The sequence below is a fragment of the Thalia democratica genome, chromosome 8 (genome assembly GCF_965202585.1).
Source record: "Thalia democratica chromosome 8, ktThaDemo2.hap1.1, whole genome shotgun sequence".
Taxonomy (NCBI): domain Eukaryota; kingdom Metazoa; phylum Chordata; class Thaliacea; order Salpida; family Salpidae; genus Thalia; species Thalia democratica.
In genome coordinates, this window is record NC_139172.1 from 6,150,325 (window position 1) to 6,162,959 (window position 12,635).

Genomic DNA, 12,635 nt, shown 5'->3' on the forward strand with positions numbered 1-12,635 from the left:
GTTAATTTACGTAACTGTTTCGCAGAACAATATAGCTAGTGTTTTGTATCAAATTTATTTTGATACGTACAAAAAGTTATATATAGAGTTTATATAACTATTTTTTATTAACTTGTGAGAAGAAAACCACTTGCTTGGTAGCAAAGCAAACAAGATGCAATGTGCAAGAATTCTCGCGCGTACAGTATAAATACTGCATCGTAAAATTCTAAAAACATAAAGTAGTTCAAATACAATGAAGTATTTAGTAGCACTTGCTCTCATAGGCTTGGCCTTTGCCAAAAGATTCGACGGGTAAGCCATAACATTGTGTTAACAACAAAAATATATTAATACTTTTTTTTATCAACGAAGTAATAAAATTAAAAATATAAACATAAAACAAAAACAAGTGAAAAATTTCAGCGATCAAGTTTTGACGTTGTACCCAAAAACCGAAGGTCACCTTCAAACCATCAGATCATTCGATGCTGTAAATGTAGGTTGTTTTTGAAACTAAATTTTACACTGCTTTGAATGTAAATAACTGTTAAGGTCGACTACTGGAAACCAGACAGCTCAGAATCAATTGAAGTTAACAAGATTGTGGAAATCAGAATTCAAAGGTTTTATTTAAACGTGTTTCGATACAACAAAATAAACATTGAAAAATACAAGCAACGTTTTTAAACTGTGATTCTCAATTTTTTAAGAATAATCTTAACAAAAAGCGCATGTTTAGAACCTTCACAACATATACTTTATCTTTAAAACTTCATCTCTGCAGTGAGTACGTGAAAAATGTGAAGAGGTCCCTGGTGAAGGAAGGCATCAGCTACAAGGTCAAGATGTTCGACGTTCAGGAAACCATCAACCAGCAGTTTGACGTCGTCAGGAAGAACAGGGGTATCTTCGGCGACCAGTCGTACGACTACGACGTCTACCACACCGCTTCAGAAGTTTGTGATACGTTAATGTCATATGTAAACTATTTTTATCATGAATAATGTCGTAACAAAATGTTTTTATTAAAATCAACATTATTTAAATATCGTAAATTTGATGTGACAAAAAACTATTTTAAATGATTGTAATAAATAAGAAAATATTTAATGTTTATACTGTTTCCTTAGCTGGTTTCAGTATTTATTTGATTTAAAAATCAATCGTATTAGAAACAAATAACAATAAAAACTTAAACCACTTATTTATTTCAACTTGTTATATTTTTCAGATCGAACAGTGGGTTTCCGACATCGCCGCCGCCAACCCCGAACTCGCCCGCGCTTCCGTGTTGGGGAAAACCACCGAAAGCAGGAACATCAACATGCTCACCCTCGGCAAATCGGCCAACAACCCCATGGTTGTGATCGACTGCGGAATGCACGCCCGTGAGTGGATCTCACCAGCGGTGTGCCAGTGCTACGTTGATCACGTGAGTAGATATTTCTAACAAAAAACACATTATAAGGAATAAACACGTTGTCGCTTGAAGATGAAAATGTTTGAAACTTTTTTACCAGATTTTAAGTAATTTTTTAAAGTAAGTTCTATATAGTTATTTTTCTTAACTAATAAAAAATTCTCAATTCACTGATTCGTAGTTTTTTTGTCACTGAAACCTTGTTGTAAATAAAATATTTAATTTGCACATCTTTGATTAAAGTAAGTTTTATAAATGTTTCATTTGGCTTAAATTAAATTTCATTCAATTACTTTTGTAGCGTCTGTAAAGTTAATCGGGACTTTTTATTTAGTTGATCTCTGGATACGGAAAGGACCAGGAAGTCACCGCTTTGATGGACTCTCTCACCTTCGCCATCATTCCAGTTCTCAACGTCGACGGATACGAGTACTCGTGGACCAACGTCAGTTACTTGTCATAAAAAATTTAAATATTTTTATACATTTTAAAGTAGGCTAATGTGAGCTGAAATTATAGATTAAGATTTTTTTTTCTCTTCAGACTGAATAAAAATTTAAAATTTACCAATTTAAATAATTACCAACATTTTATATATTTTATATTTTTTCGATATATTCAACTTAAAAACACGTCGCAATGTATTTCGTTCAATAAGCGCGCCATCAAAGGACATAAAAAAGTTCAATTTATAATAGTAAACACTGATTAGATTTTGAAAGTGCAATCAACTTTGTAACATGTTGTTTTTTATCCAATGACCAACAGGACCGCATGTGGAGAAAGACTCGTTCTAACTACGGAACATTGTGCGACGGAGTCGATCCAAACAGGAACTTCAACGCCGGGTGGTCCGGTCCGGGCGCCTCCAACAACCCATGCTCCGAAACCTACTACGGACCATCGGTCGCCTCCGAACCGCTTTCCCAGGCACTCCAGGGATTCATCGAAGCCAACATGGGAAAAATCAACGTGCGTTTTGGTTTTTAAAAAATCATCAATCATTAACAGAACTTTACTGTATTTTTAAGTCAATTCTAACCATTTTTATTAATAAGAAAAGTTTTGGATCAAAGTTCATATTGTTTTGGTTCAAGTTTTTAAAAGTTATTGATTGTTGGTTAAAACAGAACAACCATAAACATTTTTCACTTTATTGCAACTCAAGTTGTTGAGCTTAATTAATATTAATCATAATTTTTTTACCAGATGTACGTCACCTTCCACTCTTACGGACAAGTTTACATCTACCCTTACTCATACGCTGTTGCTGATGTTGACAACAAGGACGAGCATGTTTGTTTAACTATTTTATTTTTTATCACTTCGCAGTTTATAAAAATTATTAAGGTTCACAGACTTATAAATTTTCAAATCATTAGAAATAAGCAATTCTTAGAAATACAAAAATTATCAGAGTTGACAAATTTATTGTTTGTTATTTTTGGATCAATACTAGCTCGAATTTGAAACCTTTTGATAATATATTTTTTACTTGAACTGATTTGACAAATTTAAAAATTTTTAAAAATAACACCCAAAGCTAAAACTTAAAACTAATCGTAAATTGATTTTTATTTATTTTCCAGGAAAATCTTTTCCAAGACGCTGCTGCCGCCATCAAGGCCGTCCACGGAAGAACTTTCGAGGGAGGCCCGGGATACGCGTCCATGTGTCAGTTCAATTTAATTACATTAACTATTTTTTATTGAAAAAAATTAAGAATTAAAATGACAACTTTAACCGTAAATAGTTGTTTAGGGCGTAAAGTGAAAGCTTCTAACATGTACTTCTAACAATTATTTTAATCTGCCTTAATTGAAACTTTCTGCACAATTTTGTTTATCAGTGAACATTTAAAACTGAACATTTGTTTGAGTTATCAATGTTTTTCAATGTTACTTTAGACTTGGCCGCCGGTGGATCCGACGACTACGCATACGACTTCGGAGCAAAAATGTCGTACACAATCGAGTTGAGGGATCAAGGAAGATACGGATTCATTCTCCCAGAATCTCAAGTAATTTGCTTTTGTTTATATTTAACTTTTTTAGTACTTGATGAGTATTATGTGCAATTAGAACTTGATCCAAAAAGATTAGTTAGAAAAAATTATGTTCATTTTGAATATCGAAATATTTGTACTGCGTTAGACAAAAAAAAACTGTTTTAGCAATTAGTAAGACTAAAAACTTCAATAAATAATATTTTTAAATAATATTTGATAATATAACTAAATACTGAATTTTAAGTAACAAACTTTTGTTCAACTTGTTTGTTTTTTAGTATTTAAAAAAAACATTATAATAAACATTCAAAAGGGCCTACTTTCCAATTAGTTTTGTTACAAAAACTTTTTTTGTTTTCTATAAACTTATATCTAATACTATTTTAATCAAAAAAACTACGGATCTTAAAACCAACAACTTCATGAATTTATTACATGTAAGTAAATACTAAAATATTATGTTCTAGTATTTTTTAATATCATAAGTAAAGACAATTTTTGAAAAAATTTATAAGTTTATACATAATATTTAAGTATTTTAAAATTTAATTTGTTTCAGATCCATGACTCTTGCGAAGAAATCTACGCCGGATTGGATCTCATGTTCAAACATGCTAAAGACATGAAATAATTTTAAAATGATTGTGATTGTATTTAATGAATAAAAAGATATGCTAAACAAACGTAGTCTTCTTTTACTTTTTATATGTTAATAAAAATATATTCAACTTTCTAAACATTAGAACAACAGCAGTCAATTACTAACAAATAACTACTATTTTTTTTGGAAAATCCTTAGAGAATCTTTTAGTTTATCCTAAGCTAATATACTTTGAATTGTATGGTGTATTAGCAAATACAAGAATAATAAACACATTTTACAAAGAAAATGTTTAATAGGTAACATAGAAATATTTTAACAAATGTTGTTTGTTACATAAAATCCTTACTTTTATTTCGGATCTAAAGAGCTAAAATCAAAAAAGTTTAAGATGATGTCTTTTTTCAGTAAATACTTAAAATATTTACTTTAAAATCTAGAATCTAAAAAGATTTAGGTTTTTTTAATGCAAAACTCTTTCTAACAAAAAAAACCTATTACATTTATTTAGTTTAGCTTTAGATACGAATACACAGCAAGGTTATGACTGTTCAAATTAAAAAAATTACGAAGTTTGTAAATAAAACTTTGAATATTACTTTTAATATAATCAGAATCCACACTACTTGAAGCAAAAAACCTTTGAAAAATAAACTTTAAACCTTAAAAAAAATAACTTTAATCAGAATATAGGAGCCACAATAAGTTAATAACACCAACTTTTTAAAATTGAACTGTTAATGTTAACATCATAAATCTCAATTTAAACTTTCAAAATACTTTAAATGTTATACCAAAGCAGAGTTACATACAAGACTGATAATTTTATTTAGTAATCGAGACTATCTATACAAAGTAAAGTAGAGAACAAGATAACCAAAACATAACAAGTATTGAAAAAAGAATTAATTCAATCTAGTTTGAGTTTTAACTTAAAACTACCTTCAGTTTTTCGAACAAACTCAAAACTTTTTTCAAAATAGCTTGAGTTATCTAAATTTCAAAATATCCTTATAATGTTGTTATAGAATTAAAAATCATCAATACCTATTTTCAAAGTTTTTTAATGCAGAAAAGTCTAGATTTAATAAGGTTACCTGGAGTTTAAAGCTTGGGATTTAAAGAACTTCAAAGACCTTTTTAAAACTGGTACCATTTTTTACAATACTAAAAAAATAAAACTAAAACAAACAAACTGATAGTTATTTAGTTTATTGTCGAACAAAAACACGTCTAATGACAGAGTTCCTAATACTTCAACTCAAAATCTGATCTAAATACGTAATAAAAAAACTGACTGAATACTTTTACAAACTGAATAGTGTAAGCATGGGTTTGAATTAAAACCTGTTTTATAAAACTTTCTTTCAGATTAATAAAAGATTCACTAGATTATTTATTCGTGTTACTTTAAAAAGTAGACATCTTTTAAAAATAGAAAGTTTGTTAACAACAAAGAAGACTTATTATACAGTTTTTAAAATTTTAAATCTCGTTTATCAATTGCAATCATAGTGCGTCTGTGTAAAACTTTTTATTTAAATCTGTAGGTAGAAAAAAAAAAGAGTTTTTAAACTTGCTTTTGAGGTGAATTTGATATTTTGACAAATTTTTTTTTGCTTATACAGAATTATTTTTGTGGCAAATCTCACAAAATTCAATAATAAAACTGTGGTGATAAAACAAATCAGAAAACTAAAAATAAAAACAAAATATTTTCAAGAGAATTTGAAATATCAAAATATAAAAAATGCTACCAAAAGTTTTTACATCATTTAGAAGTTCAATCCATTTTAACAAATCTAATATGTTAAAATTTTTATGATCATACATTAATTTACAGGCCTTTTTAGTAAAAAAATATTCTTCATCAAAAATATTTAGATATTATCTACTACAAATCGTATTTCATTTAGTTCAAAATACAAATTAAAAACAACTATAACCATTGAAAAATATAAAAAATGTCTATACATATACTTATAAAATCCATTTGGTAAAAATATAGTAAACTACATTAAGTTTATTTTATAAAAACCATAATGAGGTATAACGGTATAATATGTATTATTTATACTAAATTTATAGACCTTAAACTTAGCTAGCAGATGCTTTTTACTGCTTTGTAAAATTCAAACTAGTTTTTGAGATATGAGGATAAAAATTCGAAAAGTTAATAGGTTCCTTATGTAAGGACCAAGATTAAACATCAATGCAAAAAAAAAACTTATTTAAAAATCTACCTTCTTCTACAGTTTTTAAGCAGTCACTCCGAAACTTTCTTAGTTTAAACCTAATTTATAATAATCAACCTTATTGTAGGAATATCTTTTTTCGGTCATAAAAGTCTAGAATTTGAATCTTTTTATTCATAAAAATACAACTTTTTCTGTTAATTTAAGGAAAGTAAACTAATCATATAAATAAAATAAATACAAACTAAAAATAAAGTTAAATAAAATAAAAAATCAATAAAACTACCGACCAAAGGTAAGGGTTAAGAGTGATAGTATGAAATAAAGGAAATATAACTTATTAAAAACATAAAGTAACAAAAAAAAAATAATTTTAACTCGTGCAAAAGTGTCTTCACGCAAAATTGACCCTTTATTCATATTTGATATCTACACATTCAAATTAGAATATTATGAATTTTAATAATTTTATTTTAACTTTATAAATTTTTAATGCTATCATGATAAACTTTAATTTTAGCACATTAATCTAAAATACTAAATAAGAGTAGAGCTAGCTGCAGGGTAGAAAATTCATTTCAAATTACTAAAAACTAAGTGATAGAAAACAAATTAACAAAATATCAAAAACTGAAACAATCACATTGAAGTTATCAAGGTTGCCAGAGGTTTTTTGTAAATTTCTTACAGATATTCTGAATTTCTTCTAGGTTTTTTAAAAACAAGTTTTTAGTCTATTTTTTGTATAGAATTAAACTTAAGTTTTAAAAGAATTCTTGAATAGTAGAAGTACATTAAAAACATACTACTGTAAAGCTACTTTGTATTTGTATTTTTAGAAAAACAATGATAAAAAATAATTATTATTTTAATGACAGCAGATATTCATATCTAATCGAAAATATGTAACTTTATGTGTTAAATTGTTTAAAATTCCCGGTTTTTTAGTGATTTTTATTCAAATACCAGTTTTTTTCAAAAAATTTTAAGATTTTCTTCTTTTTTTTTGCCTAAATTGTCAAATTCTAGGTGTTTTGGCAACTCTGAGTTATGATAAAAATGACTGATCTGTTAAGACATCATTTACTTAGTCCAATTTCTAAAAAAAAAATTTAGACTCAGTTAACCTGGATTTATTTTTTAGTTAACGTTTAAACTAACCTGAGTTGGCTCAAGCAAGCCTGTACAATTTTACAAGTGTGGTAAATTTTTCGGATCACATAAAGAAATATTTTTCCTTTTTAAATGCTGGGTCTTTATTTTTACTTGAATAATTTTTTCTTTCTTTTTTTTATGAATATACTTACAGTTATTAAAATAACTCATTCTTTAAAAACTGAGGCTGCTGGGGCAACTTTTCTAATTGTTTGGCATAAAAATCCTTCTTTCAAAACTTAATTGTTTTTTTCAATTTTCACCAACATAAAAGCTTAAAGTAATCTGTTATTAACCTCCACAAAATAACATAACCCAGAAAACAAACTGTTGAAAACAAAAAATTGTTTAGTCATTCAATACATTTAATACTGTAGTAGCATGTGTATGTGCTCATAATCTTGGGAGTTTCTTTTAATCAATCTTGGCAGCTAATTGGATTTAAAAACTTAAGCAATTTAACAAATATATATTGTTGTCAACTAAGAGTGGACTTGAATATGTTTTTTCAGATCATTTATTGCCAGCCAGCTAAATTAGATGGTTAAAAACGTTTATTTAATTTATGATGGTACATAAAAAGCTGGAATAAAAAAGTATTCAAACGATACTTACTTGAATTTTTATATTATGTGTTGAAATATCACAAATAAAATAAATTACAAAAATCAAGTGCATTTTTATAATAAACCCTTTTAGTATTTTTTTTTAATTTAATTAAATGTTATTTTTTAAATTGTAACCAAGCATTTGATTTTTGTAGCCTTAATTTTAGGGAGAATTAAAAACATTCCGGAATGTTATGTTCAAGCTCTGGAACTAACAAAACCAGACATTTTTACAATGTTGTAAAACTAATTAGTCTAATGCGATGCGAACAAACCCTGTATGCTACCTTCAAACTATTATGGTCTTTTGTACGCCCATGTTTTTGGACCAAAACTTTTAAGCGCTTTTTTTGTTATTCAATAAAATTTGTGCAAGACCAGCAATAAAATAGGACATAGTCTGACAAATTTGACAAAATATAATAATTTTAAATTTCATTTTCATCGCAGGTTTGACAAATGTTTTTGGAAAACTTTTTTTAGGTTTTCAAAGTTTCCTCCAGGTTTTTAAAATTACACGTATAAGGGTCTATATTTGATTTAGAATTAACTTTAAGGTAAATATATGTTAATTAGTAGAAAAACGTTGAATTGATACTGTAAAGCTACTTTAAATGTATTTTTTGACAACAAAAAATTTGATGATGACAAAAAAAAATTATCTATAGGAATTGATTTTTATGTCAAATCGAGATTTTAATACTTTACATGTTGAATTTATTAAAAATTTCAGGTTGTTTATTCTAAATTGTCAAACTACACGTTTTAAGTTTTTTGGCAACCCTGGTATGTGAGAAAACATATTTGTCCTTTATTAAATATTGATATTATATTTTAAACATTAGCTAACTCAAATTTATCTGTTTATCAAATCTAAAATCTTGAACACTGGCTCAAAATTAAAGCAACTCTTCACTAAATAAAATGTTAAAATATTATATAATTCTTTTCAGTTTTAAATAAAAAATAATAATAATTTAAGTACAAAACAAACAAACTAAATCACAGATATCTTAAAATCTTAACACGTAAAACCATCTATAAAAAAAATTGACAAGTTTGATAAGTAATTAAACAAAACTAGCCAAAACTTGCTATTATATTTCTTACATTAGCTAACTTAAATTTATCTGTTTATCAAATCTAAAAACTTGAACACTGGCACTAAATTAAAGCAACTCTTTAATTTTATTCCAACAACTTCACTAAATAAAGTGCTAAAATATTATATAATTCTTTTCAGTTTTAAAGAAAAAAACAATAATAATTTAACTAGAAAACAATCAAACTAAATCACGGAAACCTTAAAATCTTAACACGTAAAACAATCTATAAAAAAAATTGACAAGTTTGATAAGTAATTAAACAAAACTAGCCAAAGAATAGCTGTTTAACTAGGCAGAGGAAGATACTAATACTGATGACAAACTCAAAACTTATTTTTACTATAGTTTAAAACTTTTGTTTCACATAAACACTGTTTAAATAACTGAAAAAAGTTTGGTTACACAAATAATTTATTTAGAACTTTTGAAAAGATAGTTGTAGAGTTTTCTGAAATGATAATTTAGATTTAGATCTGACTTTTGATAAATGACACAACAAAAGCCATATCTAAATCTTAAAGTATCATTTAGCAAGAACTTGATTTAAGGAAGCTTGTCTTGAAATTTGGTCAAATTTGATAACAATAATTTGTCCATTTTGTAAACAAGCCAAATTAATGTTTTTTCTTTGTAAGTAGGTGTTTTGTTCATAGTTAGAAATAGACTGTTTAAATGTATTAGTTAAGAGCCATTGTTTTTGACTTATACTTTATACTCTGAAGCTGATGGTGAAGAGCTAAAAAGGACCTAGGATTTGAGCTTTAGTTTTCTTGAAAGGGGGGATATAGTTTTTAATTCCATCTAAGGGGGCAAGGGGGCTCTATGAAAAAAGTTTGGGAAACCTTGTGTTAAATATTATTAAACTATCAATATGAATTATAGACATTAATATACATGTACTACAAATTAATCCTTTAATCTAAATCATTTAGCTTGGACTTTACAGCATTAAAAACTGAATATACTTTTTGTGCTTTGAAATAACAGCAGTGCTTTAGTTATCAATTATTGTACAGTTTGAATTCAACTCCTTACCGACATGTTTATAATTGATATAAAACTAATTATTGAGTATACAAACTCAAAGTTATTGCCTGGTTTGTAGTGTACCGAAGTTTCTTTGACAAAATTAAATATAACTTTACTTGTAGGGGAAATGAAGTAGGGGAAAATTTCAAGTAGTATAAACAACATTTAGGTTTTTATTTATAAAACAATACAAATCTTTAACATTAATTGTGAAAAACTTTAATTGCTTATCTCCTTAGAGATGGTTTTACAGTGTTTTCAAATATGACTTAAATAAATAAAAATTTATATATTTCAACATAATATTCTGAAATATTTTTACAAAAAATTCATGTAGTAAGCTATTGCAAAACTGACGTGGATTTTTGTCCATTTTTAGTATGGCATTAAATTTAGGTAAAAAACACTCCCTAAAATTGTACATCAATTTTTGAAACATACAGTAATGCTACTTTACAGGTTTCCTATAAAACAATTAACTATTAATAATAAAAAGTTATCTAGTTTATAAAATAGATTTTAAGTAAATTAAGTCTAAATTGTAATACTTTAAATTTTCTATAACTTCAGTTTTTATGACAACCGTGTAATTTTTATAAACAACACGTATACTTTAAAATGCTGAATGCAACTTAAATTTATATCTCTAAACCTTTTTTTGAAATACTTTCTTACAATCAAAACTTTTGCAAAGTAGTACTTAACCTTTGAAAAAAATGTTTACAAAATCCCAGTTGCCTTGAAAACAACATTTTTATTACCTCTACTTTCAAGTATTTCGTTAGTATTTCATAACTAAATGTAAATTTGTAATGTAAATTTATTTTGTTACAATTATTCAAACTCTTATATAAAATTTGACATTTAAGGGTAGAACTGCTTTTATGTATTTGTCTTATTTTTAAGTTTTTGTACTTTATTTCTTTATAACAATTTAAAACAATTAAAGTTTTTTTCTCTTAATTTCTAAGTTTAGAATATTTATTAATAATAAAACTTTAAGTTTATAAATCTTTAACAACTGAAGCTTAACTTAACTTAAATTCATAATTTGGAAAAACTATTTAAACTCAAGTTGAGACATAAAAAATCTCAAGCCTATTAATACAATTTTCAAATTATTTTTCATTATTTTGATTTCAATTAATGAAAAATTCCATTAGTCTTAAGGTTAGATGGTCACCCTGTTAAGTTGTCAAAAATTTGTTTACATAATTTCAAAAAAAGTTTTTTGTTATCAAAACACTAATTTTGATTTAATACTTCATATATAATATAGTGTTTCCATATCATATCAAATATTTTTTAGCAGTTTAGGGGTGTATCACTTTTTCTAAATTTTGACCTTGTATTAATTTGATAGCTCTGATAATACCATACAGGGGAAAAATCTATTTTTAAAGCAGGTCTAATTTTTTGAGATGCATCAAGCTACATGATGCAATTTTACTATATTCATGTATTAAGTTTATTAAAAGTTTATATTCATGTACAACTTTTTAATATTTTAACTAATTTAAGAAGTAGCCTATTCAAATTGGAGATGGCAACATGTTCCTTACGAAAGGAAAGGGCTAATTTAGTTAATAAATAATTATCACTAAAAATATATCCTCTCCTGTGGTTTTAAGAGCTTAATACTCAAACTTATAGGAATTTTTCTGCACAAAGTTTTAAAATTTTGTTGTCAAATTTTTTTTATTCAGAAAATAAAAATTTTAAGTCGTTCCTTCTATAGGTAAATTTTATTATTTTTGAAATATTTTTTTTAATCTCAAGATCATTTTCCTGAATATTAGAAATGTTTATTCCCAAAAGTTTATAACTACACTTTTAACTTTCTTTTTTCATAAGGAACCTGTTGTACTCCCAGATTTTAACATTCTAAAGTTATTTTAACATTTTTGTTAAGATTTTTTCTATTCAAAATTCCAACTTTCTCAAATTAAACAAAAGGACTCTCCAGTTTACAATAGATTTGCCACTCTTTAAGGAAAAAATCCCAAAACCTTAAAACTATTCTTAAAATACCTTTAATTATCAATACAATAGTTTAAGGAATCAATTTAAACATAATTAAATATCAACTTTATTTTTAAGTAGCCTTAGAAGCATAAATTGTGTGGGAACCCTGTCTTGAAATTGCATATTTTAATAAATATTTTTATTTAATTTATTTATTTTATTTGTGTCAATATATTTATATTTTGGTTATTTTAAAATAATTTACAGGTTACTATTTTCTAAATCAAATAGTTAATATTTTCAAATGAATGGCATAATTTTAAAAAAACTCATTTAATCAACCTTTATATAGTAATTATGGTCAACTATTGTAATACTAAAAAGTAGATTGTTTTCAAGTTTTCTTTAACCTTTTTTTTTCAAACAAGTTTGCCTATCCTTCAAAGATGAAATTTTCAATTTATGGCATAAATTTAATTAAGAGATATTTTAACTTTAAATTTTTTTCTTTATGTGTATTTATTTATTTTCAAAATATCATTACTTAAAAAAACTTGGTTAACTTA

General features: G+C 26.1%; 1 protein-coding gene across 1 annotated transcript; it reads left to right on the forward strand.

The window, feature by feature from the left end:
* The first annotated feature begins 235 nt into the window (after nucleotides 1-235).
* On the forward strand, nucleotides 236-4,041 carry LOC145842836 (carboxypeptidase B-like). Its single transcript, XM_082950315.1, has 11 exons — nucleotides 236-294; nucleotides 406-478; nucleotides 535-605; nucleotides 767-938; nucleotides 1,214-1,414; nucleotides 1,737-1,847; nucleotides 2,171-2,374; nucleotides 2,612-2,698; nucleotides 2,992-3,076; nucleotides 3,310-3,422; nucleotides 3,970-4,041. Exons 1-11 carry the CDS (start codon nucleotides 236-238, stop codon nucleotides 4,039-4,041), a joined length of 1,248 nt encoding a protein of 415 aa, XP_082806441.1.
* The last annotated feature ends 8,594 nt before the right edge of the window (nucleotides 4,042-12,635 follow it).